This window comes from Ascaphus truei, chromosome 6 (assembly GCF_040206685.1).
Source record: "Ascaphus truei isolate aAscTru1 chromosome 6, aAscTru1.hap1, whole genome shotgun sequence".
In the NCBI taxonomy this organism is placed as follows: Eukaryota; Metazoa; Chordata; class Amphibia; order Anura; family Ascaphidae; genus Ascaphus; species Ascaphus truei.
This window is the reverse complement of record NC_134488.1, coordinates 115,626,218-115,648,997: the sequence shown is the minus strand read 5'-3', so window position 1 is coordinate 115,648,997 and position 22,780 is coordinate 115,626,218. Positions and strand designations below refer to the sequence as shown.

The following is a 22,780-nucleotide window of genomic DNA, read 5'->3' as shown; positions in this document are numbered from 1 at the left end:
GATCTGAGGGTTGCCATACTCAAAGGTAATCTTAAAACCCCGAAAGAGAGACGGTTGCATGAATACAAATTTATGCAACTGTTCGGGACACTTAGCAGTGGCCTAAACAGAGATCGAAATTTTATGAGTCATTACTGACACTAGCGAACTCTCTTCCCATGAGCGCCAAAGGCCATGTCTGTACATACTGTGCTATATGTATGCACACACAGCTGTCTCTCACACATACTAATACTCCTTATTTTTCCATCCATATACACCAATAGGGACCACATAGTATCCACACACACTTTTAGTTGTGCTACAAACTCTCACATTTCCACACCCACCCACACCATTTATATCCCTCTCACTCCACACACACCTTGTGTAGAGCACTGTTTATACTGTGGGCTCTCCGTTCATTTTTATTCACACTGATACACATACACACTCTTTCTTCACTTGCTTTCAGTTACCCTTTGACACCTCTAGCCATAAAACACATCCACACCGGGGGAAGGAGAAGCACAGATAACATTCCAAGAGACACTGTTTTTAAGTTATCCTTGCTTCATTCATTGTAACATCGCCGGAAGAAGAGATCAGTGTATCTCGAAAGCTCGCACAAATAAAAGCATTTCGTTAGCCACAGAACGGTATCATCTATTTATTTTTTGATTATATATATATATATAGCAGGGGCTACACTGGGCAGAAACAGGCCAAATGATGGCTAAACAAGTGATCACATGACCCTGGTGGCGGAATGTCTGTGGCACTCTGGTTCCGTGGGCATTCCTGCACTGAAGTGATCAATGAAAAGCTCCTGACTTAAATCAGTGAGCTCCACGGACAATAAAAATGATTAATACTGATTCACTGGGCACATAACAATCGGTACACTTTAGTTTCTGTTAACATGGGATACAGCTACAGGAGCTGACAAGGAGGTGAGCACCTTCTATAAAGCCACAGTCATTTATTACACGCAAGGATCGTTTTATTATCAGAACACTTGTATTTCTGAATGTATTCCTATATACAAATGTATGCATAAAGTAAAAGTAGTTAAAATTCCCCTCATCAATTCTCAAATCAATTAATGATCTTCAAGCTGTAGGTTCGCAGCCTCTCCGGCACTGAAGGGGTTCAAAAGACAAATATCATTAGACACCATTCTAAAAAGAAAGGCGAAGAAGCACTTCAGATATCATGAATTGGCTATTTCTATGTTTAATTCATGAATTGGCTTGACAGTTCCCCCCTGTTATCAGGGAGGTTGGAGCTTTTAATGTCTTGGGATGTTTGGCAACTATTCCAATAAAACAGCAGTTGTGTCTTATTCTACACACTCATTGTGTGGAGCTCCTGTGTGTCACTGACAGCCACATGTTGCCACTACAGCTGGAGAGTTTAAGGGCACTTGCCATGTACCAGAATGGCCGCGTAGCCCTCCTTGGGTTTACGACTATCACACTTCTTTACGTCCCTTCCCAGCAGTGCGAACCACTCCGCTTCCCGGAAGCAGCTCCCCGCTTCCGCCCCCTCCCAAGATGGCGGCGCCCTTTGTCCGGCACTCGGTGTGTGCGGTGTGATGTGATATCCTGGCAGCTCCGTTATGGCAGGTACCAGGGGAAGGGCAAGGAAGTATGATTGGGGGTGTGGGGAGGAGGTAGGTTGCAGAGTTCAAAGCCCCTGCAGAGAAGAGACCCGGGGGCAGCTTGGGACTAACCTGCCCTCTTCCTGTTATATTGCTGCTGGTCCATCTGTTCTGCGACTCCCCTCAGCTAGAGGAAGGTTCAGATGTCACTGTCAGCTCTCACTGATTTACATCTAGGAGGGGAGTGTGACATGTATGCACACACACCCAATCTCGGGAGATATTAATATCCATGTTATCCATCCACCTTAAACTCTGAGCACCTGTATCCTGCACATGAATTGCTGTGATCATAACCAGCAGGGCATGAAAATGCTGAAAGATTACTTTTTGGCCTATGTTAAAAAATAATAATTAAGTAATCTTCATGGAAGTACTCACTGTTGGAAAAGTGAGACTCTAAATACAGCTTCTAAAATCAATGACTTCCTTCCAGTGAGTGACAGTTGCATCAAGTGAGTGACAGGCCTGTATGAATTGGCTGGTGCTGTCATTGAAAGTTGCAAAAAGTAAATTATTCATGACAATGGGAGATGTGGTGTTTCATGTTCTGAAAGTTTGGAGTGTTGTTGTTGATTCTGGCTCTGAAGTGTTTGGAGGTGTATAACTCCCATCCCCAGTGCTTAACATCAAAGTACTTCCCATTTATTCTACCTAAACCCTGGCAATAATCCATCAGTATTGTACATATCCTCCATATAGCACATGTTTCCATCTATGCAATTACATTGTTATATGTTGTGGGTTCCCCGAAACTTGTTATATGTTGTGGGTTCCCCGAAACTTGCATCAGTGGGTTACACTATTTGGGGATTTTGAGACGTGCTGCCCCTTGTGTTATTAATAAGCACATTGCAAAGTTTGTGTTTCGCGAACCAAATGTGCCAGTTTGCTTTCAAGTTTGCTGGATGTACTACTGTATGTTCTTCATATTAGACATATCGGTGAGATGGTCTCATTCTGTTCTGTTGTAATTAATGATTGTGTACTGCTACAAGACTCATCTCAGACACCATTAGAATTTGATGCATTAATCCACACAGTGTCACTAGTAACTATTTACTTTCTGGTACAAATATGAAATTAGTTTTACTACCGAGATGAAACATGAAGAATACATTTTCTAATTTTCATGATGGTCTGATGTGATTAGTCCTTAATCCCCCTCAACTCCCTTACCCCCGATGTTTACACATCTCTCCCCCTTCTTAGTGGTATCAGTAACAAATACATTTCTCTGCTAAATGTGTCTCTGGTATAAAGTTGTTACAGTTCTTGATTTAACCATATTCTAAAAGACAAGTCTGCTCAGTCCTGGTCTTCCATTTTCCGACATATTTTATAGAGTGCTATGGGGAGCAACAAGCTGTATTGCGAGAGTGAGTTATAAATCTAATTCTAGCTAATCCTGTCTCTTCCAGTCTGGAACTTGCTACAAATGGTCTGTGATATTGCATTTTGTGGAAGTATTTATTCTTATAATATTTAAAGAAGTAGGATTGTCATTATATAAACATACTGTTATCATGTCCCAATGTTGGAGTATTTGATTGCCTTAAGAGTAAATGACTCGCTCTACAGGCACACACACTTATATTTTCTCCAGTAGCACCTCAAGGTGTCTGAGGCTCTTGTAAAGATGATGCGTCTTATGAATCTTTCTGGGCTCTCTCATAGCCATGGATTTCCCGCAGCACAGCCAGCTGGTTTTGGAGCAGCTGAACCAGCAGAGGCAACTGGGCCTGCTGTGTGATTGCACATTCGTGGTGGATGGCATTGATTTTAAGGCGCACAAGGCGGTGTTGGCGGCCTGCAGCCAGTACTTCAGGATGCTGTTTGTGGAACAGAAGGATGTGGTTCACCTGGACATTAGCAATGCAGCAGGTATATATGCTTTCAAGATCAAAGAACTGGGGAGTGTGCTGCTTGATTTCTCACATGGGCATTGTGCCTGCATCAATGGATAAAATAGGAGCAAACTATGGTGAAGTGGGAGAATTCAAATCACAGTGGCAAGTCACTTTATCTCCCTGTGTCTCAAACGTTTAATTGGAAGCTCTTCGAGGTTGAGACTAATAGTGACTTCAGAGTGTTATGCTTCATACTGCATACACTGCAGTACTATAAAAGAAAACCTCAAGATAATATCACCAGATATTGAATTCCTGAGTATTGTGTGGCTGCTCTTTCCATATTTCACCCCTTGGGTGCCAGAGTAGCAGTAACACAGTGTCAGAATGTAAACCAGACTGCTACTTTTAATACAGGGGTTTAAATAATAAGGTGTTTATATTATAAGATAAGGTCACATTATAATCTGAATATTGAGCTACAGGAAAGTGATTTACTAGGAGTTAAATGGAGCTGAGGTTACATCTCTAGCTAGGGTCTCACACTTCAGTGGCCAACGCCTTAACCAGAAGGCCACACCACCTTTCAGGTATTATATCCGGTAACGGTGACATTCTCAGCTTACAGTCCTTTCCATTTATATCTCACACACTGTATTTGGTTGGGACTATGCCTGTCTGTTTGGGAAGCTGTTCAATGTCTGTCCATCAGTAACACCTTATCCCCACAACCCATTCTGCACATTCGTAACACACCCTGTATCCACATGTTCAGTACCCTTCTATGTTCCTATAACTCTCCTCTCTCTCCGGGTCGTCAGGCCTGGGTCAGGTCTTGGAGTTCATGTATACGGCCCGGCTTAGCCTGACCCTGGAGAATGTGGAGGATGTGCTGGCTGTGGCAGGGTTCCTTCAAATGCAAGAGATTGTCAACGCCTGCACCGCTCTGAAATCACTCAGCATGCAGCCAGGAGATGGTTCACACAGCTTGGGCGCCCTTGCACTAGACCAAGGTAGAGTCTTCCATCACATCCTTGTATCCGGTCCTTCTAGGCCAAAGAGCCCATCCCCAGGGGAGTTGGAATCTGGGGAGGGAAGGACAGCGTGTTCACTACAACCGTGGGAAGCGGAGAACGGCAGAAATGAGGTTGTCCATGATCAAACATCGCACAGAGTAGAACTGTCTAGTGACCACAGAACTATCAACTGAAGGACCCCGTCTGCCACGTTTGGGGTTTCCTACCCCATGCATATCATTTAGTATATTTTCTTAGTTCAATATAACACTTGTTGGGTGCTGGTAAAGTGTAGAGTTATTGTTAGTAGGCTCACCACAACTCTTGGGGACCAGGAGTTGTTGACCAGTTGGGGAAGGGGAGGGGGTCATGGTCAAGTTTCATCAGAAACCATAAACAATTCCACAATTTAATTACATTGCAGTCCTGGTTTCTCCAGGAGATGTATCTCCGTCAGAGGGAGAGTTGGCAGCTCCAGCCACGGTTGATGGCAGCGAGATGGAGAGAAGCGAAGTGGTCCCAGTTATATACCAGCATGGAGAGTACAGCGAAGAATCCTGTGGGGAGGGTAAGTGATATAAATGTCTGTGCACAGTATTAAGCAGCCTGGATTAACTCCTTCCCTGCCAGAGGGGCAAGCAACATGTTTGGCAGCGAACAGGTTAACGCAGTGGAGCCCCAGTTGCATCCTTTAGCACCTGCATCAAATGTGACAATTATGTGTTATGTTAGAGCAGAGATTCTTAGAATATGGTCCATGAAATGCATCAAATTTCCCACCAGGCACCTGTGTCATACAGTTTTGGTCTGTCACTGCTGAGAAGCTGCTCTTCTTCTCATCCAGTATGTTTATTATGTATGTTATTCTTATGTATTAATATACCGATGAAGGAGTTAAGTAAGTAGGGTGCACTACACACAATGATTATCATTAAAGTGGTTCAGTGCAAAGGAAAAGCTTGAGCACCTCCTGTAAGAGAACTAAACAGGGCAGTTTAACACAGCTCAGACTTAACCTCTTAATGCCACACCGAAAATGGGTAAAATACCAAACTGAAGCTATATATAACTGTACCCACAAATCTTTATACTTTTTAACGGCAAATCCCTATAACACTTCCCAACAGAAGCAGGTCTAAAGCCGGGAAAACACCAACTTTTGTAGCCTTGTACGTCATTTGTGAACCCTCACGCAATCTTCCCCACACTGCGCTCTGAGCCCGTCTCCCCTCACTCTCTACCCAGGCACTGTGAGGAAGGGAGACTCCTGTGAAGAGGAAGGCGTCGCTCGAGAGATCGAGACCCTAGAGGAGGCAGCAGAGAACAGCACAGAGCAAGGTGCGTCTGGGTGTCCATGGGGCATCGGTGCTGTTATTACAGAAAGCACAAGAAGGTAGCACCAAGGTGAATGGGTTTGAAGCGTATAGATGGACTCGAGGACACAGAGAGGAGAAACTGATCAGTTATCTCTTCAAAGGGATGTTCTCAATCCCATTAAAGCAATGCTCGGAAAACTTGACACATCCCACCTCAGTGTTTACTATTAATCTCTTTTTGCATTGCTATTGCAGATATAATCGGTATCATAACACACTGCCCCGTGCTCCCAAGAGAGCAAAGCCCCTTAGGGTGCAGTTAAAGAGACTAAATTAATTCATAATATTACATTAAGGGAATTGTTTGCAGTTTTCTTTCCATAAAACATTTTCTTACCATGAATGCCGTATACATGAGAACAAATATCACCAATGCTTCTGGGGATATCGCTCCCAATCCTGGTCCCTGCCTTATTTCTGTATGCTCTCGTCCCTGCCTTCCACATACAACTTCTACTCCTTCTGGTGTTAACCCCTCAAACCTCATACCCATCCCCCGCCACTCTCACTCCTCTCTCCCATTCTCCTGTGCCCTTTGGAATGCTCGCACCCTTTCCAACAAGTGCCTCTCTGTGCATGACTTCTTTCTCTCTCACTCCCTGCTTCTCTTTGCTATAACTGAGACCTGGCTCACTCAGTCTGACTCTGCTCAGGAAGCTGCCCTCTCCTATGGTGGCCTTTCTTTCTCCCACACTTTGCGCCCTGATGGAAGGGGTGGAGGCGTGGGGCTACTCCTCTCCTCTCTCTGCCGTTACCGTACCCTTCCTATTCCTCCCTCTCTTGCTTTTCCCTCCTTTGAGGCTCACACTGTCCCTCTCTCCCTTGGGCTTCCCGCTTTCTCTCTCTAACCTCTTCTTTTGGCCTTCAACAGTGGACTGCAGCCAGCACCACAAGGATGGCCACTACCTAGACCTACCTGGTTTTCACTAAACTTTTCTCTCTGATTTCTCCATTTCCCCTTTCCCTCTCTGACCATCACCTCATCTTCTCTCTCTCACTTCTCCCCTGCTTCACCTCCATCTATCACTCGTTTCTACAGAGACCTGCGCTTTATTAACCTACCAGCTTTTGACTCTACTTTACGCTCCTCCCTCTCTCTCTCTCAGCCCTGCTCCAGACCCTGACAACCTGGTCAGGAACTACAACTCTGCCCTATCCTCCTCTCTATCTGTCATCTACATGCCCTGCTTTCTCTCTGCCGTTCTCGCCATTAAACCCCAGACCCTGGCTAAATTCCCACTCGCGCAAGCTGCATTCCTGCGCTCGTTCCTCTGAACGCCTCTGGAGGAAATCTCACTCTCGCAGACTTCCTTCACTACAAATTTATGCTATCCTGTCTCAACTCTGCCCTCTTTTAAACTAAACAAACCTACTTTTCTTCATTAATCAACACGCACAAGTCTAATCCACACTGACTCTTTTCTCTCTTTGACTCCCTACTCAGACCACCCTCTGCTGCCTGTTCTTCTTCCTCCATCTCTCCTCAGGACTTTGCCGACTATTTCAAGGAAAAGGTGGAATCCATACGTCAAGCCATCCCCTCTGTATCCTCCCCCATCCTACACCTCTTCCTAACTCTCCTCCTGCATGCCTTGACTCTTTATCCACTATCATGGAGGAGGATGTGTCGCTGTTGATCTCCTCTTCTCCCTCTACCACAAGCCCTCTTGACCCCATTCCCTCCCATCTCCTAAAACCTCTTGCTCCTACTATAATCTCTACGCTCACACACATTTTTAACTCCTCCCTCTACTCTGGAACCTTTCCCTCTTCCTTCAAACATGCAACAGTTATAACATTCTCAAAAACAGCAAGCTTGACCCTACCTGTCTTTCTAACTATCGACGTCTCTCCCTCCTTCCTTTTGCCTTTAAACTCTTTGAACGTCTTGTATTGTCTTGCTTGTTCCATTTTCTCAACACCTATTCTTTACTAGACCCTCTACAATCTGGTTTCCGCACTGCTCACTCCACTGAAACAGCCCTCACTAAAATAACTAATGACCTCCATGCTGCCACAGACAGAGGTCATTACACTCTTCTCATATTACTTGACCTCTCTGCAGCATTTGATACTGTGGACCACCCTCTTCTCCTTCACATTCTCCATACTCTAGGTATTTGTAACAAAGCTCTATCCTGGATCTCCTCTTACCTCTCCCATTGTTCTTTGTGTCTCTTTGCTAACACCTCCTCCTCTATCGATCTCTCTGTGGGTGTGCCCCAGGGCTCTGTCCTGGGGCCGCTTCTCTTTTCTCTTGACACACTCTCTGTGTGACCTTATCACATCTCTTGGGTTCAAATATCACCTCTATGCTGATGACACACATTTACTTTTCAACCCCAGACCTTACACCTGCTGCACAGTCTAAAGTTTCTGAATGTCTCTCTGCTATATCATCCTGGATTGGAACTCCGCCGCCTTAAACTCAACGTGGCAAAAACAGAGCTCCTCATACTTCCTCCCAAACCTGGCCCTACTACCTCCTTCCACATTACTGTTGGAACTACAATCATTCACCCAGTAGCCCAAGCACGCTGCCTAGGGGTCACACTCGACTCCTCTCTCACATTCGCCCCTCACATTGAAAACATTTCTAAAATTTGTCGCTTTTTCCTCCGCAATATCACAAAGATACGCCCTTTCCTCTGTTGCTCGACTGCTAAAACTCTGACTCAGGCCCTCATTCTCTCCCGTCTTGATTGCTGTAACCTCCTGCTGTCCGGCCTTCCTGCCTCTCACCTGTCTCCCCTACAGTCCTAAACGCGGCTGCCAGAATCACTGTACTCTTTCCTAAATCTGTCTCGGAGTCTCCCTGCTGAAATCCCTCTCCTGGCTTCCTATCAAATCCCGCATCTCACACTCAATTCTCCTCCTCCACTTTTAAAGCTTTACACTCCTCTGCCCCTCCTTACATCTCAGCCCTAATTTCTCGCTATACACAATCCCAACTCTTGCGTTCTGCTCAAAGATTTCTTCTCTTTAACCCTTTTGTATCTAAAACCCTCTCCCAGCTTAAACCTTCTCACTGACTGCCCCACACCTCTGGAATGCCCTTCCCCTCAATATCCGACCACCACCCTCTCTATCCACATTTAAGACCCAACTCAACACACCTGCTTAAGGAAGCATATAAGTACCTCCGTGGCTGATAATTTACACCTCATACATTAACCTTGGCCTCTTGCAGACGCACTCACCAGAACGCCCTCCTACTGTCTCTGTACGTTCTTCCTACCAACCAATTAGATTGTAAGCTCTTCGGAGCAGGGACTCCCTTTCCTAAATGTTACTTTTATGTCTGAAGCACTTATTCCCATTATGTGCTATTTGTATTATTTGTTATTTATAGAATAACATTGTTACTAGATGCTGCACCTATACATCATATCGCAGAATGATTGTCTGTTACCTTGTGCTACAAACAGACTCGATGTTCAGTCATTCTAGTCTTGTTGCTGGCAGTTTGGATAAATATGAACCTTAAAGCAGCAACACTACTTTTCAACTTTTTTACCGTATCATTTGTTTATGTTAAGCAAGTGACAATGTATAATTTTACAGTCTTACCTAAGCTGGCAATCGTTTGGTGCTCCTGTAAAAAATCCTGATAGTGTGCCTAACATAATAGCTGCTTCAGTCAGTGTAACTCAGCAGCTACAATGTATTCTTATATTACTAAGGTAACATTATCTATTGTTACAGTTTAGAGCTCAACCTGCTGTGAACATTAGCAACACATTATCACAAACAGGCAAGTGTTGCAAAGATCTTGCACTGCTGGGGAGGCGGGCTAAAGCAGCAAAACGGGAAAATTCCTTTATATATATTTAAAATAAATCAGTTCTGTAGCGTTAGATAATAGTGTCTGCATTTTTTCCCACTCCTAATGCCATTTTTAATGATTTCTTTGATGAACTGATCATTATTTGGCTGCTGCAGCAACCATTTATACATTCACATCCGCTTCTTCTTTTGAAACAGGCTCTCTCAAACACACCATTTTGAGCTCTGCCTTTTGGCAACAAAGTATCACAGTCAGACCTGTTACTGTGCTCCAAATAGCAGACTGTCTACTACCAGCTTCAGCACAGGTGGCTCAATCAGTCCCTGCTTCAGCACAGGTGGCTCAGAGGCTCAGTCTTCGACTGATTGAGCCACCTGTGCTAAAGCTGGGATATCCTGAAAACCTGACCTGTTAGGGGGGCGGGTTGAGGACTGGAGTTGAGCACCCCTGATTTAAACAATGTAGCAGGCTCCTGAGCAATATGTTCCACTTATAAAGCAGCCCGAGAATCGGTAACCCAAACAGCCCTTTAATATCTCCACTTGAGCGAAATATTTGCTGATGCTGGATTTGGCCCGGGTGGTGCTCCAAGTACTCACCTCGAGGATGGGGATATACCGGGATACGATGCCCCCATATCAATGCTGAGCACGGGTTACACTTTCAATATTAGGCCCACATGAACGCACCACTTGAAAGGGGGTACTTTTAATCATCTTCTTGAAATTAAAAACATTTTGCCCACCTGGTGGCACCTCCCCTCTCTTTAGGGATTTTACAGGGATTTACAACTTTAACATAGGTCACTGACATTGTGATTGCCGGTGAGAAAGTGGAGAGGAAGGGAGGATTCTCACTGCCATTGTGTTCTGTGTAATGGTCTTGCAGATGCTGAACTGGGTGAGGAGAGCCTGAAAAGAGGAGGTTCAGCAAGCCCAAAAGCCTGGCACTCCCTTGCTGGAGAGAAGAGTGATGCTGGGTCGGAAGCAACAGAGGGAGCAGCCCGGCAGGCGAAGGAAGGAGGGGTATCATGTCAGCAAGCACAGGAGCCAGCCTGTGAGCAGGGGGAGGTGTCTCCTCGGCTGACCCAGCAGGGAGAAGAGCCATGTCTGCAGGAACACGGGGAAGTTGAGGAGGAGGAGGAAGAGGATGACACAGACACAGAAGATGATGGCAGGATGGAGAACGGGGAGAGCACAGACGAAAATGAATCTGCCGCCACTGACTCTGGGCAGGATACCTCGGGGGAGTCCAGGCAGCTGCATTCAGGAGACCGCAGCGAGACCAGAGCCTACGGGTCCACCACTCACAAATGTGAGGTGAGCTAGGCAAGGGGTCAGCTCAGAGCAAGAGCTAAATGGGCTCCAGAGATGCTCTGACCCTTTCCCAGTCTTCCCCAAACACAGTTCCTATAGTAACGTTGAATTACTTGTAAGTGCTGTCTCTATCAGAGCGTCCTTCAGATGACCATGTCATGTAAGACATGACAATGATAGAACGTAATAATGCTTAAAGGTGTCCTGATAGAGCGAGACAGAGTATTGCTCTTAAGCCCCGTACCGTCTCCTATAGTAATTGCAGAGGATTATTTCAAAAGGGCCTGACTGACTGCACCCTTAAACTTCCTTCTCCAGTATTGTGGTAAAGAATTCACTCACACCGGCAATTTCAAGAGGCACATGCGAATCCACACAGGGGAGAAACCCTTCTCCTGCCGAGAGTGCAACAAAGTCTTCTCCGACCCCGCAGCCTGCAAAGCCCACGAGAAGACACACAGGTAACACTACCTGCCCGAGTCAGAAGGTCTGTCACCTGAGAAATAAAGCCTCTTGCCGTTATGATTATTAGGGACTTTCACACCGCATATTTTACCCTTTCAGTGCCAGATGGGATGAGAACACATGCAATGCAGCTGTTAAAAGTTGTTGTCTCCACAGCCCCTTGAAGCCTCACAGCTGTGAGGAGTGTGGGAAGAGCTATCGCCTGATCAGCCTCCTGAACCTGCACAAGAAGCGACACAGAGGGGGCGGCAAATACCGCTGCGAAGACTGCAACAAGCTTTTCACCACCTCGGGCAATCTCAAGAGGCATCAGCTGGTCCACAGCGGGGAGAAGCCCTATCAGTGCGAGTACTGTGGCCGCCCCTTCTCTGACCCCACCTCCAAGATGCGCCACCTGGAGACCCACGACACCAACAAGGAGCACAAGTGCCCCCACTGCGACAAGAAGTTCAATCAGGTGAGCGGGGGCGAGAGCAACGTGGGAGAGAGGTAGTTGGGGGGGGGGGAAGAGAGGTAGTGGGGGGGGGAAGAGAGGTAGTGGGGGGGGGGAAGAGAGGTGGGGGGGGGAAGAGAGGTAGGGGGCGGGTGGGGGGGAAGAGAGGTAGGGGGGGGGGTGGGGGGGGAAGAGAGGTAGGGGGGGGTGGGGGGGAAGAGAGGTAGGGGGGGTGGGGGGTGGGGGGGGGGAGAGGTAGGGGGGGGGGAAAGAGAGGTAGTGGGGGGGGGGAAAGAGAGGTAGTGGGGGGGGGGGAAAGAGAGGTAGTGGGGGGGGGGGGAAAGAGAGGTAGTGGGGGGGGGGGAAAGAGGTAGTGGGGGGGGGAAAGAGGTAGTGGGGGGGGGAAAGAGGTAGTGGGGGGGGGGAAAGAGGTAGTGGGGGGGGAGAAAAGACAGGTAGTGGGGGGGGGGAAAGAGGTAGTGGGGGGGGGGAAAGAGGTAGTGGGGGGGGGGGAAAGAGGTAGTGGGGGGGGGGGAAAGAGAGGTAGTGGGGGGGGGAAAGAGAGGTAGTGGGGGGGGGGGAAAGAGAGGTAGTGGGGGGAGGAAAGAGAGGTAGTGGGGGGGGGGAGAAAGAGAGGTAGTGGGGGGGGGAAAGAGAGGTAGTGGGGGAGGGGAAAGAGAGGTAGTGGGGGGGGGGAAGAGAGGTAGTGGGGGGGGAAAGAGAGGTAGTGGGGGGGGGGAAGAGAGGTAGTGGGGGGGGGAAAGAGAGGTAGTGGGGGGGGGGGAAAGAGAGGTAGTGGGGGGGGGGGGAAAGAGAGGTAGTGGGGGGGGGGAAAGAGAGGCAGTGGGGGGGGGGGGAGAGAGGTAGTGGGGGGGGGAGGGGAGAGAGGTAGTGGGGGAGGAAGGGGGCGAGAGCGAGGGGAAAAAAAAAAAAAAAAAACACTTTCATTTTGATTATTGTTAAGTTGCCTGGGGGGCAGCTCTGTACACAGCCTTCCTGGTCATTGTAGCTCGTGGGAGTGTTGCTCTCAGAAACACATGTAGTGGCCAAAACCGGCAGCCGTTCCAAATAGAATAGAAATATTCCCGTTTGAAAAATGTCAGAGTGCTAGAAGAATCCGCTCTCCTATGTGATAGCATCTAAGTGCCCTGTATACACTACGCATCAGTGCATTCATTAACCAGGCGTATGGAAACACAGTAAGGACGTGTGAAACTAGCAGCCCTGGCTTGGGTGAGGAATACGGATATTACATTTCCATAATGTGCTTACTTGTGCCGCGTATGCCTTGTTTTCCCCGGTATGAGGCCGTATTGGATGATGTGTCACTGGGCGGTTTTGTTTGCTTTCCTCTGGATCAAAATAGTGTAAATACAAATATAGGATAAAGTATCGTTCATCTAAATTCAGCATAGGTTGAACTTGATGGACATGTCTGTCAACCTCATCTACTATGTAACTCAGGGGTTGCTCAAGACCCCATCCCTCCCCACCCCCCAACAGGTCAGGTTATCCCTGCTTTAGCATAGCTGGCTCCATCAGTCCCTGCTTCAGCACAGGTGGCTCAATCATAGTTACATAGTAGAAGAGGTTGAAAAAGACATACGTCCATCAAGTTCAACCTATGCTAAATTTAGACAGATACTTTATACTATATCTATACTTATTGTCTTTGACATAGCCACTGATTGAGCCACCTGTGCTGAAGCAGGGATATCCTTAAAACCTGACCCGGTGAAGGGGTCTTGAGGACTGGAATTGAGAACCTCTGATGTAACTATATATTAATACACACAAAAACACAGAATTTGCAGCAGATTAAAAACTCTTGGCCTACCGTGTCTGTAACTTTTCCTCTGTTGTAAAACCTCAGCCCCCTTTTGATGCTTGGATTTCTTGAACATATATGATCGCCTTATGTGTATCCCAAGCATTCTGTTTATTCTCTTACTGTATTGGCCTTCGCCACTTCTGTTAGGGGGGTTCCATGAATACATCACCCTTCAGCCCGCGACTTTCCAGCATCAAAAGTCTGACCCAATCGCTTTCTGTTGCGCACAGGGCAAGTAGTTGGATCATTCGTCTCTCGGATTCTGTTATCACTTGGGCTGCACCAAACTCATTTTTGCTTTACAGGGCAGCAGACTCGGTTTGGTGGAGGGTGGCCAAAAATATACCATGTTACCGGCAAAGCGTGTATCATAAACCAAACAATTCCTTTAAGTAACCTCAATGGCTATTAAGTTTTGGGGAGGCGGGGGACGGACATGTTTGTCTACGTTCATGTACTTATGTGCTGTGTGTTTTTGGTTCTGCAGCTGGGGAATCTCAAAGCACACCTGAAGATCCACATTGCTGACGGACCCCTGAAATGCAAAATGTGCGGGAAGCAGTTTACTACGTCAGGTGAGGGAGCGAGGGCAGGGGAAGGAGGGCAGGAGAGGGAGGGCAGGGGAAGGAGGGCAGGGGAGGGAGGGCAGGGGAGGGAGGGCAGGAGAGGGAGGGCAGGGGAAGGAGGGCTGGAGAGGGAGGGCAGGAGAGGGCGGGCAGGAGAGGGCGGGCAGGAGAGGGCGGGCAGGAGAGGGAGGGCAGGGGAGGGAGGGCTGGAGAGGGAGGGCAGGAGAGGGAGGGCAGGAGAGGAAGCACATTCTACCCCTGAGTAGGACAGCAGTATCTATCCCTGAGTAGGGGCAACAGTATCTCTGCCCCCGCGTAGGGGCGGCAGCATCTCTGCCCCCGGGTAGGGGCGGCAGCATCTCTGCCCCCGGGTAGGGGCGGTAGCATTTCTGCCCCCGCGTAGGGGCGGCAGCATCTCTGCCCCCGCGTAGGGGCGGCAGCATCTCTGCCCCCGGGTAGGGGCGGCAGCATCTCTGCCCCCGGGTAGGGGCGGCAGTATCTCTGCCCCCGGGTAGGGGCGGCAGCATCTCTGCCCCCGGGTAGGGGCGGCAGCATCTCTGCCCCCGGGTAGGGGCGGCAGCATCTCTGCCCCCGCGTAGGGGCGGCAGCATCTCTGCCCCCGGGTAGGGGCGGTAGCATTTCTGCCCCCGCGTAGGGGCGGCAGCATCTCTGCCCCCGCGTAGGGGCGGCAGCATCTCTGCCCCCGGGTAGGGGCGGCAGCATCTCTGCCCCCGGGTAGGGGCGGCAGTATCTCTGCCCCCGGGTAGGGGCGGCAGCATCTCTGCCCCCGGGTAGGGGCGGCAGCATCTCTGCCCCCGGGTAGGGGCGGCAGTATCTCTGCCCCCGGGTAGGGGCGGTAGCATTTCTGCCCCCGCGTAGGGGCGGCAGCATCTCTGCCCCCGCGTAGGGGCGGCAGCATCTCTGCCCCCGGGTAGGGGCGGCAGCATCTCTGCCCCCGGGTAGGGGCGGCAGTATCTCTGCCCCCGCGTAGGGGCGGTAGCATTTCTGCCCCCGCGTAGGGGCGGCAGCATCTCTGCCCCCGCGTAGGGGCGGCAGCATCTCTGCCCCCGCGTAGGGGCGGCAGCATCTCTGCCCCCGGGTAGGGGCGGCAGTATCTCTGCCCCCGCGTAGGGGCGGCAGCATCTCTGCCCCCGCGTAGGGGCGGCAGCATCTCTGCCCCCGGGTAGGGGCGGCAGCATCTCTGCCCCCGCGTAGGGGCGGCAGCATCTCTGCCCCCGGGTAGGGGCGGTAGCATTTCTGCCCCCGCGTAGGGGCGGCAGCATCTCTGCCCCCGCGTAGGGGCGGCAGCATCTCTGCCCCCGCGTAGGGGCGGCAGCATCTCTGCCCCCGCGTAGGGGCGGCAGCATCTCTGCCCCCGGGTAGGGGCGGCAGTATCTCTGCCCCCGCGTAGGGGCGGCAGCATTTCTGCCCCCGCGTAGGGGCGGCAGCATCTCTGCCCCCGCGTAGGGGCGGCAGCATCTCTGCCCCCGCGTAGGGGCGGCAGCATTTCTGCCCCCGCGTAGGGGCGGCAGTATCTGGGGATGTTTGGTTCTGAGCTGCCCCTACAGTTCTGTATCTCTTGCAGGGAACCTAAAGCGACACCTTCGTATACATAGTGGAGAGAAGCCGTATGTATGTGTGCACTGTAAGAGACAGTTTGCAGACCCAGGTGCGTTGCAGCGCCACGTTCGGACCCACACAGGTAACACACAACAGTTCTGCCATTACTTTCTTTTTTGTTTTTTTCTCTCACTTCTTTCTCTATTTCTGGGCCACATTTATTAACCAGTACTAATCTGCGGGGCGATTCAAGGAGCAGTACTACGTCCTTCTTTTTTTAATTATTTGTATATATAAAGCAGGTGACAATATATAATTCTACATTCTTACCTTACCTGGCAATCGTTTGGTGCTCCTGTTATAAATATGTAAAAATCCTGATTGTGTGGCTAACATAATGGCCGCCTTCCAGTTTCAATCAATCCTTCAGTCAGTGTAACTCAGCAGCTACAATGTATCCTCTTATTAGTAAGGTAACATCTATTGTTCCAGTTTGTACCTCAAACTGCTGGGAACATAGGCAACAAATGATCACAAACAGGAAAGTGTTGCAAAGATCTTGCACTGCTGGGGAGTTGGGCTAAAGCCTGCTATAGAAATCAAAGGATGCTTTAAAACTCATAATAAAAAAGGGCATCGATTTTGAATATAAAAAAAAGTCACTTATCTAAAACGACAGAACTGATTTATTAACAAACAAAAAGCACAAGATTTCACATGTTTTGCTGCTTTAAGCGATATTAAAATGAGGGGCCATCCAGATTAGCAACATTCAGTAAACATGGCCCTCTGTCTCCTTCCCCTGCTCTGCTTCTATCTCCTGCTGTCTACTTTCCTCTCTCCCTTTCATTCTCTCTTCCTCTTTTTATATAGATCTTTCTTTCTCTCCTATCCTTCCCCCCCATCTCCCTGGTGGTCCCTCTCACACTCTCTTTCTTTGACCCTGGAAGGGGAGAAGCCGTGTCTGTGCATGATCTGTGGGAAAGCCTTCACCCAAGCGAGCTCCCTTATTGCTCATGTCCGGCAGCACACGGGAGAAAAGCCCTATGTGTGTGAACGCTGTGGGAAGAGGTGAGCTTAAAGCATTGCACAGAGCCGCCTTTGCTGTTCTGATGTGCAGCCAGAGTCCCCACACGGTGCATAAAGGCAAAGCATTCTTACGGGTGCTGTATGACTGTTAAGATCTGCACATGTATGTCTCTTTCTCTCTGACACACTTGTCGGTGGGTTGTAATGCACAGGTGGACTATGGCTGAGAGCTGATAAGACGAGAACTAAGCAGGATCTTGTTGCCTCTGGCAGGTTTGTCCAGTCCAGTCAGCTTGCCAATCACATCCGTCACCATGACAACATCCGCCCGCACAAATGCAGCGTGTGCAACAAGGCTTTTGTCAACGTGGGAGACCTAACCAAGCACGTGATCATTCACACCGGTGAGTGAGCCTCGCAATGCGGGGAGTGCTGCCCAGTCTGTGTGTGCATGGAAAATGAGCCACCCAAACTAAGGAGACCCGACAAGAGGCGCACGACTGAGAGGAAGCTCTGTGACGCGTTCCGCTGTTTGCCCCTAATGACGACAGACTACACGCGCCCTTCCGCCTGGGTGCAGGAGGTAACAAGGTGATGTTTCCTTAAGCAGGGGAGAAACCGTTCCTGTGCGACAAGTGCGGCCGGGGCTTCAACCGCGTGGACAACCTGCGCTCCCACGTGAAAACCGTGCACCAGGGCAAAGCCGGCATGAAGGTGCTGGAGCGGGACGAGGACGAGGAGGATGAAGAGGAGGTCAACATTGTGACCGTGGCTCCTGAGGAAATGGTCACGTTGGCCACGGAAGCTTTGGCCGCCACAGCTGTCGCTCAGCTGACAGGTGAGGTGGAAGCGTGGCTTTCTGATGGGAGCTGTGTAGCCGTTTACTCCTGCGAGACGGGCAGGACACATCTACTTTCCGTCCTGTGACTTTCATGGGGTCTTAATGGTGCAACCTCACACCGTCGGCCAGTTGAATTTCTTAGGGACCTTTTGAATGGGGAAGTGTTTGTCAATCACATATTTTCTTTCCCCTTACCTGTCCTTATCAGGGAGCCGAGACAGTTAAAGGGAGGTGGGGAGGCTCTGACTGACTACAAGTACTTGCTGAACGCACTGGGAGTAACCAGAGGGAATCAAACCCCTCCCAAGTGTCCGAATACTTGTAGGTTTCACATATGGGTAAAAAGGTATCGGTCGCCCGGATGAGGCCCCTAAAAAATGTCAGTGGGATTAGTTCTCTTTGGTACTAGACGAGCTTGCTCCGTTGGCAGCAGTGACTTGATTCAGTTAGGTGGTCAGAGGGGTGGGGTTGAAGGGGGTTAATCACCCCCACACCCCCCTCCGGTGGTTTTTAAACCGGTTATATCTTGCCCTTATTGCAGTTTGATCTTCAAAGTCTAATAAGCTCATTGGTACCCACCTTTAACGTGAAAAGAGTCTGCCATTGAGCTTCTGGAGGTCTGATAGCGAGTCCATGTGTGTCTGTTCCAGAGCGCGCAGCAGCCTGCTCCCATACTTAAGAGCCCTTAATCCTACTAACTTTTTTTTCTAAGTACGGTTTTTGCCTTTTCAGTGGTTCCCGTGGCGGCATCCGTGACGGCCGACGAGACTGAAGCACTTAAAGCGGAAATAACCAAGGCAGTAAAGCAGGTGCAGGAAGCAGGTAAGGGCTGTTCTATAGCGAGCGAGCGAGCGAGCGTGCGTGCGTGTTATTATTTATTTAAAAAAAAAAACACTTTGGTAAAAATAAAATATTTATTAACATTGTACACATGCATACACACACGCATTCACACACGCATTCACACACGCATACACACACGCATTCACACACGCATACACACACGCATACACACACGCATACACATACACACACGCATACACACACACGCATACACACACGCATACACACACCCATACACACACGCATACATACATTTCAGCGCCGGTAGCAGCGCGAAAAGATTATTTTCCCCGCTGTCGGCCGGAGGCACGCTCACTGCCGTGCGCGCGCGGCCCTTGTATAGAAGGGCTGACTAACCTCAGTCAATTATAAGTGCCGCGCGTGCACAGCGTAGCGCACGCGGGTACTATATAACAGCCCTAAGGAGGTCAATTGAAATGGTTAGAATGAGCATCTGCAATCTGGGCTTGCACGGCATTGAAAGCCAATCCCTCTGAACCCGTCTTTCATGTAATGCTGCAGAATACCTCAAATCAAACAATATATTATCTCCACTCTAAGTAGATTTAATAACGATGCACGTTCAGATACTGACAGTTTGATTCAGACATTCTAACATGGGTTATTTAAGTAATAATCCCCAAAGAACAGGGCATTACTGGCCAATAATGCCCTGGCTGGAAGAGTTGAAGGCCCGAGGCGAAGCAGAGGTAACCCAGCCAGGGCATTATTGGCCAGTAATGCCCTGTTCTTCGGGGATTATTACTATTATAGGCTAAATGTAGGCTTTTTTTAATTTTTCATAAAAAAAGATACATTTTTGTAGTCATTGATTTTTATCAGTGTATATACCTGTGTAGGAAAAAGAAGTAAAGTAGAAGATGAGGGGCCGGGGAGAGAGAGGTTTAGGGGGGGAAGAGAGGTGTAAGGGGGAGGGGGTGGGGAGAGAGGTGAAGGAGGGGGGAAAGAGAGAAGTGGTGGGGGGGAGGGAGAGAGGTGAGGGTTAAGAGAGATGAGGGGGGGAGAGAGAGATGAGGGGGGGAGAGAGAGATGAGGGGGGGGAGAGAGAGGTGAGGGGGGGAGAGAGAGGTGAGGGGGGGAGAGAGATGGGTGAGGGGGGAGAGGGGAGAAAAGGGGTGAGAATTGGGGGGGAATAGAGGGGGCGAGGTGGATGGAGGCGGGATGTGGGAGAGAAGTGGGGGGACTGTGATATTAACTACAGCTAAATAAAAAGAAATGCAAATTACCTTAGAGTAGCACAGGCAATAGATGTGGTTAGAAACATTACTTTGTTGCAAGCAACAAAGTTACCAGTTGGGACACAGCAGCTTCTGACAGCTCTAGCAGCTGTGGGAGAGAGGGGGGAGAGGCTGCTTGTGCTGCTTGTTCAGTGTGATCAGTGAGGAGAGCAGGGCTGCTGCAGTTAAGATTTAAACTTGCCGGGTTTTTTCTCAGCGCGAGCCCCTGCATCTCTGCTTTGAGGTGAGTTGTCAAAAATACCGGCCATTACTGAATGAATAATGCCCGGAATTCTGACCAATCAGATTGCAGGGATTTCAGTAATGCCTGGAATTTTTTACTGCTTTAGCCTATGTCTGTTAAATGCAATATATGCTGTTTTTTATCATACAGCAAATGAATAGGGTTGTCAGATGGTTCTCACAGAAATCGGCTTGCTACAAATGTTGCAGCGATCGCTACAAATTAGCAGTTTGCACAGACACACACTTTCTCAGCTTTGTTTTAACTTTATTTGCTTGCTTGTCATACAATTCAATGTGCCATAGAAAGCCCTGGCTCTTAGATGTTTAAAGATGCCCAGGTCTCTTAACTCTGCTCGTCACATCCCCAGATGAAGTGGTTAGGAGAGAAAATGAGTGGTGATCTTGGCTCCTATTTTCAGATTAACTGAAACGAATTCTTAAGAGTGATTTATTGCAGTTATACATTGTGTGTCTCTGTGTGTGTGTGTGTGTGTGTGTGTGTTTGTGTGTGTGTCTGTCTGTCTCACAGGCAGCTAAAGGACATGGTTAAAAACCTTGCCTACACCTTGAGAAAGGCAGTATTACCGCCGAAACGTTGGATTTCTTGGCACAATAAACCCCCTTTTCATTAATGATTAAGACCGTGTGCCTGATTCTTCTTCACTAAAAACCCTGCCTCCCCAGTTTCCCCTGGTCAGGAACAGATTTCTTGTTTTTGAAACGGTGTGTGCCTAAATGAAATGAAAATGTTGAAATGCCCTACTGTTGTTTTCTCACTTTTTATATATAATTTGATATAAATCTTGGGCCATAAAAAAAAAAAAAAATTTCCAGTAGAGGCAACAATAACCATTTCATACACTTGTCAAAATAAAGGTGGATCTATAGCATAAATGAACGCAAGTGTTACCTGGTACAGCAAGAAAAAGTTATCCTTGTTTAAAACATGCCTTCATTTTCCAAAGCACATCGGTGGTGCTGGAGGCGTTTTTAAAGTGACTTAAAGCTGCAGTTTAAAATAAATAAAAATAATAATAATCTCATTCAATATGTCCATCAATACAATCTGCACACTGACAAGTGATTAGCTAAATTGCCGATCAATCCATTCTCCTGTAATCGATAGCCGAATTGGGGGTTCCTTATATCACTGTTAGGGCTACAGAAGAGTACCCAGGATGCAAAGTTCTGTGTGGAAGATCATGTGACCAGGCAGGCACTAGATACAATTGGTGCACTGCTAGAGAGAGGACAGGGCCTGTCTCAGAAGAGAAAGGGGGTGTGACTTTGTAAATGGTTTCTATAGAAACAAAAAAGCTTGCTACATTAGAATACATTAAATAAAAATGTAATGCTAGAAGTATTTTCTCATGGTACAGAACTGATTTATTAATAAGAAAAACACATGTAGGATATTGCTTAAACTGCAGATTTAAGATGTGATTGTAATGGTCCCAAAAGTAGTGGTAATGTATTTAATATATATTTTAAATGAATACAACAGTAGTGGTGCTCTGGGGTTAAAATAATCAATGTAAAAAGTGGTTCTCTGCCCCCTGTCCATCTCATACCATCACGCTTTGACCACTGGATTTAGGGTAGTATCCTGATGGCGCATGTCGGAAGGGGAGAAAGGCTTTGTGTTTTAAGCTTATTTCTAATGAGGTGATATAACAGAGAATGCAAGTGGCTAAGGATAGAACACAACCCACAAATTGACTGTTAGAACCACAACACCACACTATAGGCAGATTCATAGTGTCTGTACGGGTTAGCGCATGGCATCGGGCATTAACATCCATTGACTTGAATAGGAGTTACTGCTGGATCGGGTGTTCCAAGCTGTACCGGCGCTTGATGACTCTACAGTAGAATAAGAATACATGTGTCCTTAAAAGAGAATCACGATTGCACCTTTATTCCCACACAGACCCCAACACCCAGATTCTTTATGCCTGCGATTCCTGCGGGGAGAAGTTCCTGGATGCAAACAGCCTGGCTCAGCACGTGCGGATGCACACGGCACAGGCTCTGGTCATGTTCCAGGCAGACACAGACTTTTATCAGCAGTACGGAGCGCCTACAACATGGCAGACAGAGCAGGTCATACAGTCGGGGGAGCTCCTGTTCCGTGCACGAGATGGCACTGAAGTGCAGCCTGCCATGCTGTCAGAGCAGCGCCAAGTCATGGAGTGCCCGAGTCCTGTGGATTAATCAGGCCCAGCTCAGGATGCTGTGAGCATGGGTCATCAAGGAACAGCAGAGACTGGCAATGGACACTGAGAATGTGACAGCATACACAACACATGGCAGGAAGCCTGCGCTCAACTCTTTACTGCCAGCCAAGCTGATATTGCTTCTAGTGCTACAGCAACCTTTATCAAAGCCAAGACTGATGTAAAAATGTATGTGTGTGACGAGATATCGGCCTGTACCAGCGCCTGTGCACATTAAATCTTATTTTTTAAACGGTGTCTTAAGGAATTTGTGCCAGATAGTATGGTTTTTCTAAGCATACCAGGTCCTGATTAGTGCCGGAAGGGTTTACAATTGTAACTTAAAAGTTTACCTTGAAAGTTTTATTGACCATGCTGAAATGAAATTAACCATTTTGCTACTAGAAAATATATTCATACGCTGCTTTGGAATGTGTTCCTGGCTGGCAAGTACTTTTCCCTCACAGGCCAGGTCCCTGCTGGCTACTGCAGCGGACGCTACAGGGACAAGAGCCGCCCCACAAG

The 22,780-nt window shown here is 48.4% G+C and overlaps 1 protein-coding gene across 3 annotated transcripts; it reads left to right on the top strand.

Annotated features, from left to right (window-relative positions):
- The first annotated feature begins 1,507 nt into the window (after window positions 1-1,507).
- ZBTB17 (zinc finger and BTB domain containing 17) lies at window positions 1,508-22,508 on the top strand. Of its 3 annotated transcripts, none has more exons than XM_075605933.1 (15): window positions 1,508-1,607; window positions 3,320-3,526; window positions 4,314-4,505; window positions 4,933-5,076; window positions 5,754-5,846; window positions 10,560-10,990; window positions 11,306-11,448; window positions 11,609-11,909; window positions 14,204-14,291; window positions 15,868-15,984; window positions 16,793-16,913; window positions 17,145-17,275; window positions 17,482-17,709; window positions 18,445-18,534; window positions 21,970-22,508. In XM_075605933.1, the coding sequence occupies exons 1-15, from the start codon at window positions 1,601-1,603 to the stop codon at window positions 22,251-22,253; spliced, it is 2,577 nt and encodes an 858-aa protein (XP_075462048.1). In that variant the 5' UTR covers window positions 1,508-1,600; the 3' UTR covers window positions 22,254-22,508. The 3 variants fall into 3 exon arrangements, with proteins under 3 accessions (XP_075462048.1, XP_075462047.1, XP_075462046.1); XM_075605932.1 differs by having other exon boundaries at window positions 1,511-1,603; window positions 4,948-5,076; XM_075605931.1 differs by having other exon boundaries at window positions 1,511-1,603.
- The last annotated feature ends 272 nt before the right edge of the window (window positions 22,509-22,780 follow it).

Coding starts and splice junctions, on each gene's coding strand:
- ZBTB17 (XM_075605933.1), top strand. Junction 5,077..5,753: donor CGAAGAATCCTGTGGGGAGG/GTAAGTGATATA, acceptor CTCTCTACCCAG/GCACTGTGAGGAAGGGAGAC. Junction 14,292..15,867: donor GAAGCAGTTTACTACGTCAG/GTGAGGGAGCGA, acceptor TATCTCTTGCAG/GGAACCTAAAGCGACACCTT.